We start from the raw sequence: 21,572 nt of genomic DNA on the forward strand, positions 1-21,572 counted from the left end.
CTGGCAAAGCGGCCTTCAACATTTCAGGAAAGACCCTACATTCCATCCTCAAACTCCTACAAAGCCTCAAACCACCATACCATGAACTTGGAAACACAATGGATGAACCAAGAGCTCAGCTGTACAAAGCAAAGATAATCATTATTGAGGAGATCTCCATGGTCTCAAAATCTCTCTTTGCTTATATTTCAAGAAATCTAAGAAACCTTTTGGAGGAATGTCAGTTAGAGGGCGTCAGAAAGTGGATGTTGAGTTTGCAGAGCTCCTGAACAGGACCAGAACAATGCAGAAGGAGAAGCTTTCTCCGAAGCAGACCAAGCTTTCCTTACCCAGGCAGTAATGAAACCAGAAGATTGTCCCAAAGATGTCCTCCATGTGTTTGCAACAAACAAAGAAGTGGATCTGCATAATGCCACAGAAATATCTGCCCTCTATTCTGAACTGGAAAACGTTGATGCCCACGACTACAGAAAGGATCCCCAAACAGGATGGATGGAAAGATAGGCTGCACCTTTTGAAGGTCGTAAAGGAGACCTACCTTATACACTACAAGTTGCTGAGGGGGCTCGTGTCACGTTGATCAGAAACATTGATGTGGAAGATGGATGGGTGAGCCACTCATTTGGGAAAAATCTGATTCAGCATGGCAAGAAGGTTGTTAATCTGCTTGGTGTTGAGTTTGACGACTCAAATGCAGAGAAGAACCATCGCAACAAGTTACCTGGAGGACCAGATAACCTGGTTTATACAGAGAGAATGGAGGATCTGCTAAGTAAAAAGGCTGTGGTTCACCACCAGTTTCCCATGAAACTTGCCTTTGCCTGCACAGTGCATACGATACAAGGCATGACGACTCCTTCTGCGGTAATTACACTTCAGCGTATCTTCGAATTTGGACTGGTTTATGGTGCTTTCAGTAAGACCACCTCACTACATGGACTACACATCATGGACCTTGATGAGAATTACATATATTCAGACCCAGAAATCACAAGCTCTCTGAAGAACATGCAAAAGGCAGCTTTTCGCAATGCTATGCCACTTCTCGACTGTCCGTGAATAGACAGTTGGAATCTCTGAGCTGCTCGGAGATTCCTCACGCGTTACTGCCGTGTTCAGGTCGGCTCAAGGTTGCGGTCCACGTTCGGGAGAAGGTCTCCACCCTACTCTAGGGTTCCAAGGTTCAGGTTCCAAGGCGACCGACGCTCAAGGCTGCAAAGATAGGTTAGGCCTTGCCTTTTTGGTCTAGCGGCTGGTTCCCTAGCCTCCCGCCTTTTTGTTAACAGAGCGTGTCTCTGCCCTTTGTTCAGTAACTCCCTGACGCCCAAGCCCGGCTTGTGGCTTTCTGTTCAGGCCCGTCCTTAGTTTCCCATCGCTACGTTTTCTTCCCTCATGCTTAGCTCCCTGCTCCTCCCAGTCCCAGATTTGTTGTGTTCGCCATTTTGTTTGCCACATTTTGCCCTTAGTTGCTGCACTCCTTTGATACTCATTTCATACCCCTATGTGTTGTACCTGTTTTAGTTAATAAACCATGTTTTAAACATCACAGCAGTAAAATTGTCACTACGGGATTAATTTTTTAACCAGCCCTAACATTTTGCTATTTCTCTTTCTATTTGCCGAGTTGTATATGTTCTGCTGTGACCCGACCTGATGCTGGTGGAGATCATCAGGTTGTCCACTACATGGATGCACCGAATGCTGATTCTGATTTGTACTCGCATTATCGAAAGCCACCCCCATTACCTACTGCTTTTGATAAGACATATTGTTCCATATTATTCTTCCATATTGTTTTTTTCCTGCTACTGTCACCTCTGGATTACTTATTATGGATTAAGATTAAAATAAGAAAATTATTCATTGTAATAATTGATGAGAGAGGTCTGTAATTTTCAATTCTTATCACTTCAACTATGAGAGACAAAATGAGAAAAAAATCACATTGTAGGATTTTTAAAGAATTTATATGTAAATTATGGTGAAAAGCAAGTATTTGGTAAATAACAAAATAACTCAATAACTCAATACTTTGTAACATAACCTTTGTTGGCAATGACCGAGGTCAAACGTTTCCTGTAAGTCTTCACCAGGTTTGCACACACTGAAGCTGGTATTTTGGCCCATTCCTCCATTCATCAAATTCCTGATTTTTTAAAAGGTTTATCTGCATTTTAATACACAGTTACTGTCCATTTACTGACTTTCACATATTTGGAGGAAAAAAATAATGTGGCATGTAGAAAAGTAATGACACATTAATATGTCTATAAGTTTTTTTAGTTTGTTTTTTGTAGAGAATCCATTCACTTATTTTCCACAAAAACATCATTTTCATAAAGACAGACAGAAAGATAGACGTCACTAAAATCTGTGCAAATTAGTTAAATAATGAAATATCATCCAAATAATTAAATAATCAAACATCACTGAATAATTAAACTCCATTTGGTGAAGGTCTTTCTCAAATAAATGAAAGTTAAAGACTTTTGGGGTAACACTAGCTGTGAAGTACCACACCAAAACCACATCAATCAGAGAGAAGTCTTCAAACAGGAACTACCCCATGTGAAGACCACCCAAAAGTCTACATGTATATATGCCTGATCAACTTGCACCAGTAAAACACCCACCAACACACCACCACCATTTCAGTGTTACTGCAGTACTTATTAAAAAGCACAGATCTAGGTTTCATTTTTCAATTAATTAATTAAATATACATGAATGCTACAAGTTGAAGTGGTGTTTGTGGTGTTTAGGACACGCTTTCTGAACACACAACCATAATGTTGAGAAAGGATATGCTTTCTACAGTTAAACTGCACTGAAACACATTACAGACTGTCCGTATGACAAGCTTGACAGTAATGACAGGAATACCTATTTAGGTGTTTTTATTGCAATGCAGTTTGTTTTATATGTTAATGAATCGTGACGCAGTATTGCATTTGCTGTGCACAGCATGGGTTCCCGCTCACCTCAACCTCATTTATGGGAAACCTCTGTCGGGGTATATCAACAGGGACTTGTTTTAGCGGTGGTTTGACTACTTCCTTCACCAGTCTTTGATGGCCACAAATCACACCTCGCGCCAGAGGTCATTGAGGCAGCCAAGAGGGAAGATGTCATACTCCTGTGCCTTCCACCGCATTGCTCCCATGTCTTACAGCTGATGGATGTGGAATTCTCTGGCCCTTTGAAAACAGAATTTGCCAAGGTGGCTGGCAACCTTTGCCACTTAAAAACCCAAAATCAAACGGGTCAATGGCTGACTGAGATGATTTGGCAAATTTTATCTAGTGGATGGATTCAGGAAGTGTGGCATCTTTCCTCTGAATACACATGCTGTTGATTCAAGCCGCCTCATGCCCTCTGGACCCAGGACCAGCACCACCAGCACAAGCCCACAGGAGCCTTGGCTACTGTCATCCTCATCTTCAGTGGAGGCCTCTGCATCCACACATCCACCCACTCCAGCACCCTCAACCCCTCTGGATCATCCCCTGGTGGCAGTAGGGCTGATCCAGCCTAATCTCGCAGAGGTCCTTACCTGGGTCGACTACAAGAAGACCCCCAGGAGAGTTAATGTTGAGGCCCGGATCATGATAGACATGATAGGCCAAGACCACCAAGGGCCCCACCGCTGGAGCAGCGACACACCCTGCCACAGCCTCCGGGACAACCCCCAGCTGCACAAGCAGAGCCAGTACCACCTCCACCTCTGCCTCCTCCTCACTACAGACAGCAGAAAAAGAGGTGATAAGCTAACTATAAAGGTGTATAGAATAAAATATGAAATTATGTATATATATATATATATATATATATATATATATATATATATATAAACATACATACATACATACACACACACATATACATACACAGCCAAATCCCCCAGGGTGTTGGTGCCGTCATGTCGTGGGTGTACTGTCCCCTACATGAGGAGTGGAGATGGAAAATCTGAGTGTCTTTAGTGTCGGAGGACCCGTGCCGTGCATGATGTCCTCTCTTCAGTTGCGAATGAATGAAAAAATGAATTTGTATGTTTGTGTTTTTTAATTATTAAAAAAATATATAATACCTTTTCATTTTACTAACACAAAAATACTAATATATATATATATATATATATATATATATATATATATATATATATATATATATATTTAACCGTTTTATATGCACTTTAGTTGAAAGATGAGTTTCGGAAAACCAAAAGTAAAGTGGTTGGTGTTTGGGGATGCCAACCGTTCTAGCAGTAATGATGTCTAATTAAACAAAAACGGAATTATAAAAATATATATTTTATTTAGAAACCAAACATCTACTTAGGTGAGTAAAGCGCTTCCATTTATTTACAGTTCACTGATATGTCAGATGTTTTGTTTACAAGTGGCCGATTATGGGAGTAATGCAACAAAGATATGCTGGGAATCGTCTCTAAGCAAGATGAGCAGTGGTCTTTTTTTAGTAGTTCAAATACTACAGAAAAACAATAAAAACGATGACACGGGAAAGGATGGATAGACAGCCACTGATGCTCGAGCTAACCAGAACACATTGGAATACATGGCCTGTCTATGTACAGTTCCCTCTGAAGCCAGGAGAGGGAGCAATTACACAGGTATCTAAGATAACTTAAAGCTTAGTTGGTGGAAATCATCATTTTGGTAATAGATCATTCTCAATACAGCGGTGACCTCACACACCCCAGTAAGAGCCTTTTTTACTGTCTACTATCTGGGAAGCGTTACAGCAACAGCTCTCATTTTAAGTTCACTTTCTACACTCAAAGTTAAAGATCAAAAACTCCTTTCTTCTTTACTTTCTTATCATGGTTAGTACGCTCAATACTATAATGCTCTGCAAGATCTATCAATTGTTTCTTTGAACATCTAATAATTTCTCCGAAGGTTCAGTAAAATAATTTTTCACTACAGACGCCATAGTCTAATCAGCTTTACTTTAACCAGACAAAACTTAACACTATGTACGAGTGCTACTACTCAAATTACTTATACAACACTAATTTAAGTTGGCCACAAAGCAACAACTCATATACAAAGCTAATCTCACTCTCTATCCAATATAACCAACAAACAAATCTGTCTTATTACATAGTACACAAACACAAATTTTCACCTGTATAATAAACTTAAACTACACATTATACTAAATTACATACAACACCACATGGCAAATTCACACACGCACACACTACTCGCAAAACTTTCTGTTTAGATTTCCCTCTCCAATACTGTGATGATCTGTGCAACACTGAAATAGAACCATCTTGAAACTTCGTTTCTGAGTAACTCTGGTCCTAACTACCTCACCAGAACAAAGCTAACTAAATCCTCAATAGTCTTCGAAAGCATACCAGGCTCGAGGCGACTTTAAACACTGACTTTATAATACTCAATCCATGCTGCTGAGAACACAATACCAGCCGAGGGTTATTGGGGAGTAAAACCAGGACGGGGACGTGAGACTGGGTCTGTCGTAAAAGTTCTCAATACTCACTTCTTCTTCTTCTCATTCTAAAAATAAAAAACATTGACTAATTCCTCCTGTTTACGCTCTTTACACTCTGGTGGTGAACATCCTGTGTTCTTCTTCTGGGTGACGTGGATCTTACCCCTTACCCGAGCGCGTCTGAGCAGGGTAAAAACAGACAGTGCCTGCGCGCGCCCTGCTTCTCCAACTTCTCATGAAGATCATCACAGACACACACGCGCGCGCTTTCGTATGCGCTTGTGCATGTGCGCCTCTATGACGCCATAGACAACCTGGTAACTATGGAAACCAGAACTGCAGCCTTTACATTACTAGCTGCCCGTAATGAAATCCCAGAGGAGCCCCTGAATGCTCTGTATGGGTCCTTCATCTGCCCTGTTCATCTTATCCTTCACAAAGTGACACTGAGCCCATTTCTAAAGTTTTTACTTTTAGAGAACTAAATCCATAGTAACTAAACACAAATGGGCAACACAGACAGTCTAACAGCACTATACTACCTGTACAAATTCCTATTACACTGGAATACATGGGCTTCACTTGCACTGCATACAGTTATTGTAAAATATAGCCCTGGTGCTGAAATATCATTATGTGAAGGCTGTTTTGAAAACATTAAAACTGAGATTTAAATTATTTAATATTTAAAAGGGTTAATATGTTTAGTGTAGGTCTTCCTCAAATAATTTGACAGTTAATTACAGTAGAGGTCAGTGAGAGCATTAAGACAAAGATATAGTATACAGTATATACCATGGAGTGTGTAGTTCACAATTGGGATACATTCCTACTCTTTTTAGTCTACTTTTTATTACTTTTAGCCTACATTTAATAACTTTTGAACAAACCATATTAATGGCAGTTATAGATATAGATGCACAGATATAGATGCACACCTTTTCTTTTGTGGTTTGGTTGACATTCTATGTACTGCACTTTTTATGTTAATGCTGAAAAACTGAGACCAGATTTCCAATCAGAATAAAATGCATGTGTTTCTAGGCCACGCCTTCTGTGAATCTGTGCACACACATTTCTTTTTTTTCCAGATTGTTTCAATTCACTACACATTATCATTCCTAGTTAACAATACATTGCTATTGGAAAAAAACAGACATGAGCTCCATAAACAACACAATACACAACTCATCAGATTCACTGTGTTGTTTACTTTGAGCTGTGAGGAGAATTGCCCATCACTTTAAATTTAAATACCAAAGGCATTTCAACCACATTATATACACATTGCATTACATCCAAAACTCTGTGGTTGTGCATCTTTGCTGCCACCTAGCTGCATATTATACAGTTTATTTTAGTGTTAGTAAATTCAAAATTAAAGTGCTGGGCAATTCTCCCCACAATTTAAAGAGAAACAGCACAGTTAGTCTGATGTGTATAGACACAGTTGTCATGGAGCGCTGAATTAGAAATGCATGCTGATTGGAAATGTGGTCTCAGCTTCAGTATTAACACAAAACGATAATCATGTAAAACGTCACCCAAAACGTGGTTTTAATTATGCCATTAAAATCTAAAATGGAACAAATATTCTATAAATTATTTATTGACTATTTTTGTATTGACTATTGTCTATTGTTAACTAGGAACAATAATATGTACTTAAATACACTGAAACTGAAACAAGCTGGAGGAAAAGAAATGCATGTACATAGATGTAGGTGTGGTCTAAAACACATGGGAATTAATTAGAGTTAGGAATTAGAAATTAGAATTATAATGAATTAGAATTAAAAACGTAATTAATTAAAATTAGATTTAGGAATTAGAATTAGAATTATAATGAATTACAATTAAAAACGTAATTAATTAAAATTAGAATTAGATTTAGGAATTAGAATTAGAATTATAATGAATTACAATTAAAAACGTAATTAATTAAAATTAGATTTAGGAATTAGAATTAGAATTATAATGAATTAGAATTAAAAACGTAATTAATTAAAATTAGAATTAGATTTAGGAATTAGAATTAGAATTATAATGAATTAGAATTAAAAACGTAATTAATTAAAATTAGATTTAGGAATTAGAATTAGAATGAATTACAATTAAAAACGTAATTAATTAAAATTAGAATTAGATTTAGGAATTAGAAATTAGAATTACAGTGAATTAGAATGAATTATGCATGCTGATTGGAAATGTGGTCTCAGTTTTCGGTATTAACACAAAACGAGGGGAATGTAAAATGTCACCCAAACCGTACAAGGTGTAGCTACATCACTCTCTGTGGTCACACACCCCACCCCCCCCCCCCCCACCCCCCGCTCATCGTGCCAGATAAGACTTTTATTTTAGAGGGACGCTTCCCGACTGTTTCTCTGGCCATCTTGGCTCAATTCACATTTGCCTCCATGGATTGATAGCCCCACACTCTTAAACGTCCGAGTTGCCGAGGGAGGAATGGGATGCGTTATGGTTTGGAACGTATTATTTGCACTTAAAGGGAGTAGTTTTATCTTTTAAATACGTTTCGTTGATGATTTAAGTTTATTGCATTGCCAAATATGTCTGCCGCTGATGATGCCCGCAGTCCGGACCAGCTGAATAAATTTGAGAAGCTGTCAGGGAGTCCTCCGCTCAGAGTGGCAGGTCAGTGCAAAAAACATCGACCGAGGAAAACGTGATATATGTGCTGCCAAGCTGACAGAACTGTGCACATCATCAGACGAGCTGTTCCTGAAAGCGCCCATCAGCAAATTGCTTATCACACGCGTTACTGGCTGGTCCCATCAGTCTGGCTGTCTGAGCCCGTTTGTTATCTAGCTGGAACGGTAGCTAGGTACTAGCTGGCTGGCTAGCACTAGCTCACTCTCTAGGTCTTGCGTTGTTTTGCTAACAGGCCTAGCTAGCTTCCTGCTAACTGAATAGCAGTTTCTGAATAAATGACTTCGTGAACTTGCTAACTAGTGTGGACTGCTGTTTGTGAACCGAGTGCCGTGTCGTGTTAACTTGTAGTATTTACATTAAAACGACGGTCTGGCGAATGCAAGCTAGCTAGCTCTGCTAGCTGCTACTTCAATCAATAGCCACTCGTAGCAGGAAAGCTAGCTAGGTAGCTAACTCTGTGTCCAGCTGCATGGCTAGACTAGTTGACAGTTGCTAGACGGACCAGAATAATGTGTTGACACGAAGACACTCGCGTTTTGTGCTGACTTCTCATGTGTAATAGGTCTAGTTCCCTTTGCCCGACCTTTTGTCCAGTCTGTTTGCTTGCTTGCATGCAACTGCAATTGCTGCAGCGTTTGTAGTTTCCTGTCCTTCATGGCTATGCAAATAGACTTGCTGTTTACATGCACAAACTGTTGTACTGTCAGGAACCTTAAAGACCCTTACTTCAGATGGGGTTGACCTTCATAGGCTGTTTAAAAGCTTTAGGACAGGATAAGGATTTGGTCTCCAACATGTGATCTTGATCAGCGTTTTTGTAGTTGGTGAAGAGTGTCTCATTGGCACCCCCTCATTCCTAACACAGCACACTTTGTGGGAAAGAGATGGAGAGTGCAGAACTGAGTCCATTTAAGGCTGACTGCTAATTTTCACTTCAGCAGTCTTGGCCCAATACTGCAATCAAAAGCTCATTTCAGGCTGATTAATGACCTGTTTTAATGACAGAAAATATCATGTTTAACAGCGTGATCATGTAATTTCAGATTGATGATATTTATAGTCATGTACAAACATTTGGACACCTGTCCTCTTCAGGTTTTGTTGATGTAAAACAGTAACAGGACGCAAACTTAAACTTTGTACATTTATACACAGTTTAAATCTCTTCAGTGTCTCTTTCTTCAGTATGTTAAATTAAGCAAATTAACAGTGCATGCATTTGTCAATTGACCAGTGGTGCCCAAAGCCTTGTGTCTCATGCATGTGTCTGTAAAATGTAAGAAAGCTGAGGTTTGCGGCTGTGAAAATGGTTGTATTTGAAATTTGCTTCCTTTTCTTTAATAGTTTGACTCCATTGCCATTGACCTGATTCTTCTGGTGCTGTTATTAGGGGCTGTTTTCTGCATTGCCAAGACATACCAGCACTTACGATACCAACCAAATACGAGTCTTTCCTGTTCTGTCACAGATGTCTTTGCTGTAGGGACACAGTCTTAACACTCCTGACCAAATGGACTCTATTAAGACTCTTAATGCTAAGCTTTACCATGCTAAGCTTGGCTCAAGTTTATCGGTGTCTGATAATGCTGATTGTATAGTGCAGACATGGAGAAAATGGAGCCTAAGTGGGACAAATGAAATACTCCACCTATTGCAAGTTTTTCCCTATTCATCTTGTACTTTAATAGTTGGCAGTTTTTGTTTTGTAACCAATTGTGACTTATTGCCTTTTTTATATTAAAAAAAAGATCTCTGCTTGAGAGATAATGTTCACAGTTTACATTCACAGTTTACATACAGTTTATATTCCTGCTTAAAGCCGGAGCTTTTCCTAAAAACACACAAAGGCGCACCTCTTGACTAGTCACACAGACTGCACTTCTCAGAACTACAAATAATCACTCAATTCTAAAACAGCCCGTTTTAGAAAAAACTCCCAAACATGCCAGCCTATCAGAGAAAGCTAACACCCCACAAACCCCCACATTTTTAGAATGGCGATCTTTCCACTGTGTTCCAGTGCGGTTCAGTTTATTCATCATGGGTGGACAAAACGGACAAAAACCTGGCCGAACCTTTTCCTGTGTAGCGTAAATGCATTGTCATAGGACTCTTGTATTGTGTAAGGTATGTGGCAAGGGAGCTGTGTGCTTACCATATACCTGTTTGTATTGTTTCCTATGTAATGAATTAGTTATTGATATTGGAACATGTGTTTATTGTGTCAATTTCAGATAGGAATGTTTCCACTTTTTAGCTGGCCTACATTTTGTGAACAGCTGTTGAAAGGAGTAGCAAATCTGAGGGAAACCACACCAGGTGTCTGAGCTAGCTGAGCATTTTCCATTCAGTTAAAAGTTGTTATGGGAGCATGGATACATTGGATTTGTGGACTGATTTTATTTTTTTATTTTTTTCATGGTGGTTCACTCAGTTTCGTTGTTACAGGTGTATGTAATCAATCATCTAGCCATGCAGTCTTCCTTTACACTCATTAGTGAAGGAATGGGTCGTTTTAAAGAGCTCACTGAATTCCAGCGTGGGACTGGATACAATAGGATGCCACCGTGGCAACAAGTCACTTTGAAAAAATTCTTCCCTCTAAGATGTGGCACGGTCAGCTGTGAGTGGTATTCTTGAAAAGTGAGAGGAAGCGTTTGGTAACCACAGGAACTGAGCCGGGTCGCAGAGTGCATAAAAGTCTTCAGCGATCTGCTGAGTCAATAACTGTAAAGTTTCAAACCTGCTGTTAGAGCTGCAAAGGGGGTGACCAACTAAATATTAATGCCTTAAGCTAATTAATGTCAAAGCTCCTGTAAGTGTAATATATTTGTGTCCCAATATTGTTTGTACATACAGTGTATCTCCTGAAGCCAACTGAACCAATTAGGTCTCAGTCCACCTGGATTACTATTGCTGAGGCATGTAACATTTATTTGTAGAGGGTCTGCAATTTTCTTCAGGATCAATAATTATCTGATCATATCTTACAAATGCAGTTAAATGATTAAATTACAGGTGTTTCGGACAGTTTCTGATAATGTACAATTCATTTACATTAATCCATATCAGAATCTCTATTTCAGACTAGACTGTTAACAAGTATTACACTGAGAGAAAAATACACTAAACAATAAACAGAATGAAGTTGATGAAGTGAATGATAAGTTAAAAAGTACTAAAAGTAATAAAGAGCTGTAGTAGAAGTAGTAAAAAGTAGAAATCTATACTTGTACAGGTATGAATACTCCATCCATATGTAGCCTGAGTAGACATATAAGTTATAGCGTTTGACTGGAATCATGTCATGCAAGTAAGCAAATGTAGCATTAAAAGTGTTGCCCAAGCACTTTTATTGGTGTAGCGTTGTGTGCTGACCTTACCAGAGAATTAAATCCAAGTTTGCCACAAGAGGGCTGTCTTGTTAACTATTAAGCTACAACAACCATGTCATCAAAAATTGCCACAGTATGATAATAATAATAATAATAATAATAATAAACAATAATAATCACAAGCACCTTTCATACATAACATTGCAGTTTAAAGTGCTTCACAATGGAAGTTACCATGTAGGTAAAACTAATAAAATAAAGCAGTAGAAATAAAAATAATTTAATTCGAAATAAGTAATACATATATATTAGATGGAAAAATAAATACACAAATTTTTCCAATTTAAAATGAAACAGTTATTAAGTAAATGTTAAGCTAAAGGAGACTTTTCAGCTGCTGTTTAAAACTAGTAAAAGCTGCTTCACCAGTCTTCTTGAGCTTCAATCTGGGATATTCAGTAATGAAGCACTTGATCTTAAAGCACTGTCATTCTGACATTCTGAGATGTATTTAGGTGCTAATCTGTTAAGAGATTTATAAACCAAGCAAAGTGTATTCAAATTGATTGGAAGAGACAGGCAGCCAGTGTAATGAAGCTAAAACAAGTGTTTTGGCCTTACTCTCGTTGTGCGTGTTAGAACTGGGGTGGGGGGAAATTTAGATTCTTAGATGCATCTCTGTGCAGGCATTCACAGATGTCAAAAGTCACTTTTCTAATGTTAATAGAATGCAAATGTTGGAGCTCAAAAGTGTGGAAGCGCAGCGCCGGACAGTCTGTGTCATACAGATGTTCAAGATAACAGAGCCACAAGCTGGATAAGAGGAAACTCTGCATTAAAAATTGGTATTTAAAAGTTAGTGTATGGAAGCATGTTGGCTCTACAACAGCATTTTTGTTGCTGCTGACTCGACCATTTGGTGATGTCAAAGCTTCCACTCAGTAAATTATAACTTCAACCTCTATTGCCAAGAATTTGCATGCATATTCAGTTGTTGAGAACCAGGGCATGCATGCCATGTTGCTCACTTCAGAACTGAGGTGTGTGTGTGTGTGTGTGTGTGTGTGTGTGTGTGTGTGTGTGTGTGTGTGTGTACACTACGGTACAATATTGTTATATTGCCCAGCTCTAATATGTATAATTTTTATTTTATTTATTTCTTTTATTATTTTATTTATTTATTAATTTTTGGTGGCGCAGCAATCCCCAAATACCAGAAAGAGATCAAAACCAAAGTCATGGAATCAATGAAATAAACAGGTAGCTGTAACGTGATGTGTAAACCATACCTGGGTATTTTTATCACTGACGAGTGGCAGCTAGCGTCTCGTGCTCTAAAACATGTCACACAGGTGCAGATCTGTCTGAGCAGTTGAAGCATGTAGCAGAGGTACAGCAGATCACTAAGAAAGATTTGGCTGTAGTAACTGATAACGCTCCAACATGGTTGCTGCTGCTGAACTGGATAAATTCCTGCATGTGAAGTGCTGTGCCCACATGCTAAACCTAGGCTACTAGGGACGGTATGTTTTCCCACCCCAGCCCCACTGCAAAACCTTTTGGTTGACCTGCCCCATCACTGTATGTTTGTTTGTATGTATGTTTTGTTTTTTTTTGCCTTGCTGGTCTATGGTTATGTTGATCACATTATTTCTAGATGTAGTTTTTGGGTGAAAAATATGCTGCAGTGGTCTTTGTCCTGTGAATGTGTGCATGTTTGTTTAATTTATACCATTGTCCTGCGTTGTTGTTGTTGTTTGTTTGTCTGATTGCGGTGATTGTGGTGACAGGCTCTAAGAAGAGAGTTCGCTGGCTTCAGGCTCAACGAGTCCTCGCCCAACCATGCCCCAGCCTGCGGATCCCTAACAGGTTTTTAAGAGAAGGTGGGTAATGCGCCAGCCCTTAACTGAACCAAAAAGAAAAGACAACACCCAGTTAGGCTAACGCCAAAACCAGACTTGAGTCTGTAAGAGGTGATTTTGAATTTGCTTACGTCCCCAAGCCCCCCCACCCCCCCCCTCTCCAAAACTGCTCTTCCTCACTCTGGTGCAACCCAATCGCTTCTCTTTTGCCTGGGCTCTGTCGGCTTAGCTTTCATGGTTGCAGGTGCTGGTTTAGCTTGGGTAGGCTTTTTAGTTATGCTTTAAATTTCGCTTAAGAAACATATTTATTTTTGTATGTATGTGTGTGTGTTTAAGTATTTGCGCCCTCCCCAGTTTTGTCTGTGCACTTTGGGTTTTGCGTTGTGGTTTTGTATGTTTTTTTGTATTATAAAGATTACATTCACATGCAGGAGTTTCAAGGCAAATATTGAGCTGAAAAATTTGCAAGGGTGTGGTTCGTCCAGTGCACATTTGTGATCTGTGTCAGCCTTGTGATCTATCGTGTGGTGTTCTGTTGTGATGAAATGACAGCCATTTTCAGGTTGAATGTGTAATCTTTTCGCTTAATATTTTGACAAGAGCCCTAGGTATTGTTCGGATGTGTTGCCTTTTGTTCCACAGCACCGTTGTAATGAGCTTACCCAGACTTATTGCCTTACTCTGTTCATCCCAGCCATTGCCTGGAGGAAATCTGAAAATGTCTGTTTGACATGTCTTTTTTAAATAGATGCTGGAATAAAAATAACTGTATGACTTTGTGCTTCGCAGTTTGTGCCTGACAGTGGACCCTATGATTTTGTCATACTTAAACCTTGCTCTTCATAAGTTCCTAAAGCCTCATGCCACCAAACCCAAAATGGCCATCCAGGGAACAGGCGATGGTTCTGCCTAGCATCTCTCATTCTCACCTCCTTATTGCTCTGTCTCTCTAGGTCACCGAGCCCCTCCAGCCCGGAGCGGACACCGCTGCGTCGCTGACAACACCAATCTCTATGTGTTTGGGGGCTACAACCCGGACTACGATGAATCAGGTGGATCGGAGAATGAGGACTACCCACTCTTCAGGGAGTTGTGGAGGTACCACTTTGCCACTGGCACATGGCAGCAGATTCGCACAGAAGGCTATATGCCCACTGAGTTGGCCTCCATGTCAGGTAGGTTTAAGCCCCCAAATTTAAACAGTTCTACATTTATAATAGCATTTTGTAGGACGTAGCCCTGAATATAGATGTTGTCCTCTTTCTTGCCACCTAGCTGTTTTGCACGGTAACAACCTGCTTGTATTTGGTGGCACTGGAATCCCATTTGGAGAAAACAATGGGAATGATGTCCACGTCTGTAACGTCAAATACAAGAGATGGTCACTACTCAACTGCAGAGGGAAGAAACCCAATCGAATATATGGACAGGTAAGTGTTTTTATTCTTTAAAAAAAAAATATTCAAGGGTTGTGTCAAAACCTTTGAAGCTTTGCTTCCTATGCGTCCAGTACCTTAGAAGGCAGCCTTCTAACAAACATTCGAGTCAGACATGACTTTTTACCGTCCTGCCTTCGAATACTGCCTGAGTAGGCAGCATTTATTACGTTTTGGACACAGCCTAGGTCTTTATGGTTCTATATGCAGTAAAACCAGGACAGCTCAATAAACCAATTGGATGCATGAATGTTTCTTTTTCTTGTTAAATTATTATTCAGTTTGGAGGAAAATCATCTTTCTGTAGATGGTTCAATATTGGAGAGACCCAAAGAACCAGTTTTAGGACTATATAGTGTACTTTAGTATCCAAATAAAGCTTCTGGTCACACAGTGCGGTCCATAACATGGTCTTGATGTTCCTATATATTCACTGAATACGGCATAATGCAACCTCAATCAACCTCAATCACGGTTTCATTACAAAAATAAAAAAATACTGCAGTAAAAATGAAATTATTATTAATAGCCAGCTGTCAAATTTGTTTCTATCAGTTGTAATGGGAAATGTAAAGCTGGGCTGCTTCTTTTAGTTTTGCATCATAATGGCATAAAGACAACACTCTGAAAAATATATACCTTATATCATAGTATCATCTGCTATCACACAGTCTGTGTACTGTCTAAGATCCCCATTATATCTGGTACATTTACTTCGTCAGGCCACTGATGCTGCCCTTTGTCATATTTTGTAGCTACAGCCAGGCAAAAACAGATCACAGAACATTTTAATTTCCCACATTTCTTCTTCAGAACATTTTTAGAATCAAAACTTTTCCTTTTTTATTAAATATGTCAAAACATGTATTAAACAAATGTGGATGGAAGCCCATCTACTGTCTAGTTGATTTTTAATTATGTTCTAGTAAGTACAGAAATGCAGTAATGCAGTAACTGTTTTTTTTTATTTTGCTGTGCAGGCAATGGCCATCATAAATGGCTTCCTCTATGTGTTTGGTGGGACGACAGGCTACATCTACAGTACAGATCTCCACAGACTGGATCTCACCACACGGGAATGGATTCACCTCAAACCAAACAACCCTCCAGATGATCTGCCTGAAGAGCGGTGAGTGACCTCTGATTTTGCTGTAATTTTCTATGGTGTATACCATGTTTGTTAATATACATGCTGTAGACTTATACACTATATGGACAGACGTATCGGGGCACCTCGAGTGTATTTAAAAATAAATAAATAAATAAATAAACAAGTTTATCCTGCTTTTTATGGAGAAACTTTCCCTTCTGTCCAGGGAAGACTTTCTTCTAGATTTTGGAGCATTGTGCCAGAGAACAGAGCCCCCTGCATTGAGCTGTGGAGCAGTGGATCTGTGTACCCCTCTAGCCCACACCTGACATTTGGCTGGGTGCCAAAAGGTTCATGTGTATCTGCTCCAGAAAGTGGTGACACGTGTTATAGACTCGTGTCTAAAGTTCTTTAGAGCACTTTGTCCTTCACTATAACTGATGAAGTCCCTACATGACATATCATAAATCACATAGTTAGTTCTCACCCTATTTCTAGAACCAGATGATGAAATACAAGTTATGATTGTTGTCTTGTTGTTGTGCCGTACATTACATCAGGATATGTCCATATCACCTTCATCACAATATGAAAAAAAGTTTTATTTAAATGAAACCAGTTCAGTTAGTCTGAATCAATATTCAAACACATGCATGCATTCATTAAAAGAGGTGTCCACAAACATTTGGAAATATAATGTATATTCTTGCTGCCTGAACAAAGTGTATGGTTACTTTTCTGGGTAAGGAATAAGCCAACTTTAATTTTAATGGAATTTAATAATGGGGGAACAAATTCCAAGTAATATTTATTGATTGTCATGAAGTCACACAATTTAAAGGGAGGCTGGAGTGTATGTGGAGATACAACATTTATTCTAACAGCAGTGGTATTACAGGTGGCCTTTAATGTATATATGAATTCTGTTTTCATAATAAAATGAGCAGTCCTGCCTTTGAAACCATAAGAGATCCAGGGCTCATCCTGCACTCTGGTAAATCCTGTTCTATTAAAATCATATTCATTTTAATAGAATAGTATAGATCCTGTGTTAATAGTAGTATAGATATTTGTAGTAATTTGACAGTAAATGTATTGAGTCAGAATCTGCATGAAGAGTTATGGTCTTGATCTTTTCTAATGATGCCATTCAGTTTGTTCAGTTTACACAGTCCTTGAACAGCTTGTCATAAGACAGCAGTAATCTTTTAGCTCTGTGCAAGTAGACCTAGTAAACGGCCAAACAGATCCATAGGCACATTGCTGTGTCAGTGGAAATAAAGAGACCCTGCTACTCTTGCACACTTTGTGGCTGGATACAGTTGAGCTATCTGGAAGTCCTCTTCACTCATCAAAAGCTAAACTGAAAGAGGGCACATGGAAAAGAGTCCACCCCTTTTAAATTTTCCTAATTCTTGTGGAAAAAATGTGGAGGCCAGTTTTAGAACACAGTTTCAGACACAGTGAAACAGTAGGTCTCATTTTGCTTTTTGTTTTTTTCTGAAACAGATACAGACATGAGATTGCCCATGATGGACAGAGAATATACATTCTAGGAGGAGGAACCTCCTGGACATCCTACCCCTTAGACAAGGTACTGCAAAATCTTTTGTTTAAGTAAAGTGAAGCCTTGCCCCTCTTTGTAGTTGAGGGGCTTATTTACAAAGCTCCCCATTGTTCCTCATGACTTGCTGAGATCTTTCTCTCTTTCGGTTTCAGATCCATGCATATAATCTTGAAACAAATTCATGGGAGGAGATCACAACGAAGCCTCATGAAAGAATAGGTCAGATATAGTTTCTTGTCCTGCTGTGGAAAGTTGAATGCTTAACTGGATTTAATTGATTATTATAATGACATTTTATGTGCTGTATGGCAGGGTACCCAGCTCCAAGGAGATGTCATAGTTGTGTGCAGATTAAAAATGGTAGGGCCCAACTAGTCATCCTTGAACATTTAAATTGGCTATGTTTTGGTCTCAGATCTGATTAAATAAATAATAATAATAATAATGGTTTCCCTCCCTGTCTTCAGATGTATTTATATGCGGAGGCTATAATGGCGAGCTGATCCTGGCTGACTTGTGGAAGATCAACCTGCAGACGTTCCAGTGGACAAGACTGCCTGCAGTGATGCCTGAGCCAGCATACTTCCACTGTGCAGCGGTCACCCCGGTCAGTGCACCATACTGTACTAAGCTTCTGTTTTGTGTAATCGTGCTCTAGCTGGTTAGCCCAAAGCTGCATTCTCAGACTAAAATCTCTTACCCTGGTTTGAAAGTGGGGTTGCTGTATCTTGGGATGTTCTCACACTGATCACCATTTCAGCATGATCACAAACCACTGAGTCAGAATTTTCTGTGCATATGTGAACACGGCAAATCAACTCAACGCACCAATGACCCAAAGTCCGGATGCCTTCTGAGATGATCGCAGTACGGTTCATTTGTGATTAATTGATTAATGCATTGTAAAAACAAAACATCCTGGGTCTTTACTTAATCGTACATTCAAATCCACAATCTTTAAGGTCTTAGCTGTCGAACAATCTGCTCATGTGAATTGTTACCTGTGGGTTTGTGTGATCACTCAACAAGATCGCAGCACTGGAACACTTGTGAACCACAAAAGTTAGTGTTAGTAATTTTACCTATGGGTGTTGGAATTAATCGATATATTCCGATATTGTTTTGCTATACTGAATCAATTCTCAAACACAGTATTGATTTCTAATTAATAGTTTACATTAATTAGAAATTTACCCCCCCCCCCTTAATTGTCTCCCCAGTTCCCTAGATCTAGTCATTAGATCTCCCCAAATCACACAATGCTGAAGGGCCAGCGGAGTATTTGGGCAGCTAAACATGCTTAGAGCACAGCACTAACTCCCAGTTCTATTACGTCAGCTGGCTAGCTAATGTGCTACCCACCCGGAAAAAAACGGGTGAAAAAGCTCTGTGACTCTTGGCCATGGATGACCATGGCATTACTGGGTATCAAGATTTTTAAGATTATTAAATGTAGCCGTTTAATTATATTTTTTTTATATAGATAAGATAGATCATAGATACATGGTGAACTTGAACATCACCTGGTGGGATTTTAGTTTACTAGGGTTTAACGGAGTATGGTCAAAACCAACTATAGGTGAAAACCCTTAACGTAACCCTTTTTTTGTTTATTCCTGAAACAAGAGAGCACACAATTTAGTGGTAGACCTAGTTTCCCCTCAATGTCTTTATTATTATTATTATTATTATTATTATTATTTTGTAACTTTTAGTAATCCATTCACAAACAAACCAATGTTTAATTCAGATCTCTATAGGATTTGGTGGTGGTTATCTGTTCAAAGCCTTTTTCTCTCTCTCTTTCTTAGGCTGGGTGCATGTACATCCATGGCGGCGTAGTAAACATTCATGAAAACAAAAGGACTGGCTCTCTGTTTAAGATTTGGCTGGTGGTTCCCAGCCTGCTGGAGCTATGCTGGGAGCGGCTTCTGAAAGGCTTCCCCCATCTGGCCCAGCTGTCCGCCATGCAGCTGCTGAACCTAGGCTTGACACAGGAACTCATCGAACGCTTAAAATGAAGAGCAGGCATACACTTGTACGTTCATGTCTGCCTAGGGATTGAGGCTGGCGGCGATGCACTTGAGCCAGGGTCTGGAGGCGAGGAACACAGGAGAGATTTCTAAAGACCCCTTCTTCTTCTTCTTCTTCTTCTGGAATATGTCCTAAGATGTAGCCTGCCTTAAAACCAAAAACTATGGGATGCCTTTTTTTGTTTGTTTGTTTGTGTTTTTTTTGTGTATGCACTTTTAATGATTTAAAATATCAAGTGGAATGTTTCGAGTCCTCTCCCACTCTCAAAAATGTCAGCGACCTGAAAATGCTCCGTTTCAACTTTTTAGGACAATGTTCTTATTTTAAAGGCCTCTAACCGTTTTGGTGTTATCAAACTGGGCTGCATGTTGTGTGTCATTTTTCTTTGTTTATTTTTTTGCCTTTTTTTATTTAACCTAACTTTAAATCCAGTTTTCTCCACAGTTCTAGTATTATGTTAACTCCTTTGTTTCACAACTTATTTCTGAACTATAAAAAGACCTACAGGCCTGATGTAATGCTGTGGATAGAATTTATTTGACTGTTAAGAGAATGTGACCGTAGTCTGGTTGCCATCCTGAAAATGCTCCGGCTATCCATTTTGGCCACGTCATGACCTCATTACAGGACCTTAGAGAAGGGGCTTGGTTTGAGCATGTACGTTGCCAAGCTGGATTGTGGCAGCATAACAGACAATGACTGGCCATAAGTAAATAGTGGAGTGATGCTTGTTCACCAGGATTGCTCTGGTTTGTTGCTGTTGCGAATCCAGGCCGAGTATGGTGGGCAGTGTAAACGTGACGAGAGTATTGTTGGTCAACAAACTTGTAGAAACACTGCATTCGCCCCTTTCCCCTGATAGGAAACCTCTTGTTGCAAACCATCTGCACTTAAGACACAAAAAATGTAAGTTATCAGTTGTATTTTTGTTGTGTAATCCAAATGTTTCATCACTGTGAATATGGTGCTCCTTAATATATTTAATTTGCTTTTACTGAAATAAAATATTTCTTTCTGCCGAAACAACAGAACCCCCTCAGACCTACCTACAAATTAAGACATGGTGGTGGTAGTTCCATTAAACTGATTTCTGTGCCTTTTCAAGTAAGACGAGAGTTTGTGCTAAATTATGCTTGTGTCTCAACACTTGACACCAAGCCTTGCTGTAAGCACTTTATAATTTCACTCTTAAATTGTATTCTTCAAAATGGAGTTCCCCAGGTGTACAAGAATGCTTTTTTTTTTTGTTTGTTTTTATTTTTCTCTCCAGGACTTAAGTTTGAAGCAAACCTAAAACAGTTTTGTGAGGTTTATTATGTAAACCTAGGTACATGTAGTGGCAGTGCTAAAAACCTTCCTTTGAATTAGCAATAATGTAGCTGGAATCTCATCTTTTACTACAGTGACCTGTAATATAAATACAAATACATTAAATATTTTGATATGCATTAAGGAGTACACACCCACACCATTTTCCTGAATGCCAAACACTGCAGCTTGCATTCTACCTATGTATCTTGCCTTTTAGATTCACAGTTTTTATACTTTTTTTTTTTGCCCCACTTTGCCCATCTTAACAGTTTTATAATTAAGCACCAGCTGGAAAGTCACATTCTAGATATATTTGCAGCTACTCTCTTCTTACATCCCTAACAAGCTTGTAGCTGCGTGTTAAAAGGAAAAAGGTTCCTTGGTGTTTAGCAGGACCACATGCCTCCTTCCTTTATTTTCTGCCCTTCCTATTGATCCTGCATGGCTAGCTCCTCTTTGCATGAGGTCCAGACGCTGCGTTTACTTTACCACAGACTTGATCACAGATCTGCAGACTGTCAGGATAATCTGCATTATAATTGTCAAATATTCATATTAAATATAAAAAATATGCATTTCTATCATGTCTGTGTGGCAAAACTGAAAGAAACACATTGTTTTATATTTGGCGTGATTTATGAGGGGTCTTGCTGGATTATGATTCCTGCTGTGCAGCAAATGGTTTTAAGGCAGCCATTGAATACCTGTAGTAGTGTACCAGTTTTGTGTTTTCATTGTAGGAGAATCAATAAATTTGTTCAAAGTTGTTCAGAATGATTT

The 21,572-nt window shown here is 39.2% G+C and overlaps 1 protein-coding gene across 2 annotated transcripts; it reads left to right on the forward strand.

Moving 5' to 3' along the window:
• Positions 1-7,880: 7,880 nt before the first annotated feature.
• Positions 7,881-21,558, forward strand: klhdc10 (kelch domain containing 10). 2 transcript variants are annotated; one of them, XM_072672903.1, is made up of 10 exons: positions 7,881-8,139; positions 13,283-13,375; positions 14,308-14,529; positions 14,630-14,784; positions 15,771-15,919; positions 17,390-17,474; positions 17,600-17,666; positions 17,760-17,807; positions 17,915-18,054; positions 19,259-21,558. In XM_072672903.1, the coding sequence occupies exons 1-10, from the start codon at positions 8,055-8,057 to the stop codon at positions 19,466-19,468; spliced, it is 1,254 nt and encodes a 417-aa protein (XP_072529004.1). In that variant the 5' UTR covers positions 7,881-8,054; the 3' UTR covers positions 19,469-21,558. The 2 variants fall into 2 exon arrangements, with proteins under 2 accessions (XP_072529004.1, XP_072529005.1); XM_072672904.1 differs by lacking the exon at positions 13,283-13,375.
• Positions 21,559-21,572: the final 14 nt, after the last annotated feature.

The sequence above is a fragment of the Salminus brasiliensis genome, chromosome 2 (genome assembly GCF_030463535.1).
Source record: "Salminus brasiliensis chromosome 2, fSalBra1.hap2, whole genome shotgun sequence".
NCBI classification, from domain to species: domain Eukaryota; kingdom Metazoa; phylum Chordata; class Actinopteri; order Characiformes; family Bryconidae; genus Salminus; species Salminus brasiliensis.

Excerpts from the sequence above, each read along its gene's own strand:
- klhdc10 (XM_072672903.1), top strand. The coding sequence starts at position 8,055 with ATGTCTGCCGCTGATGATGCCCGCAGTCCGGACCAGCTGAATAAATTT. Across the intron at positions 17,475-17,599 it reads CATCCTACCCCTTAGACAAG|ATCCATGCATATAATCTTGA; the intron begins GTACTGCAAAAT and ends TTTCGGTTTCAG. Across the intron at positions 17,667-17,759 it reads GAAGCCTCATGAAAGAATAG|GGTACCCAGCTCCAAGGAGA; the intron begins GTCAGATATAGT and ends GCTGTATGGCAG.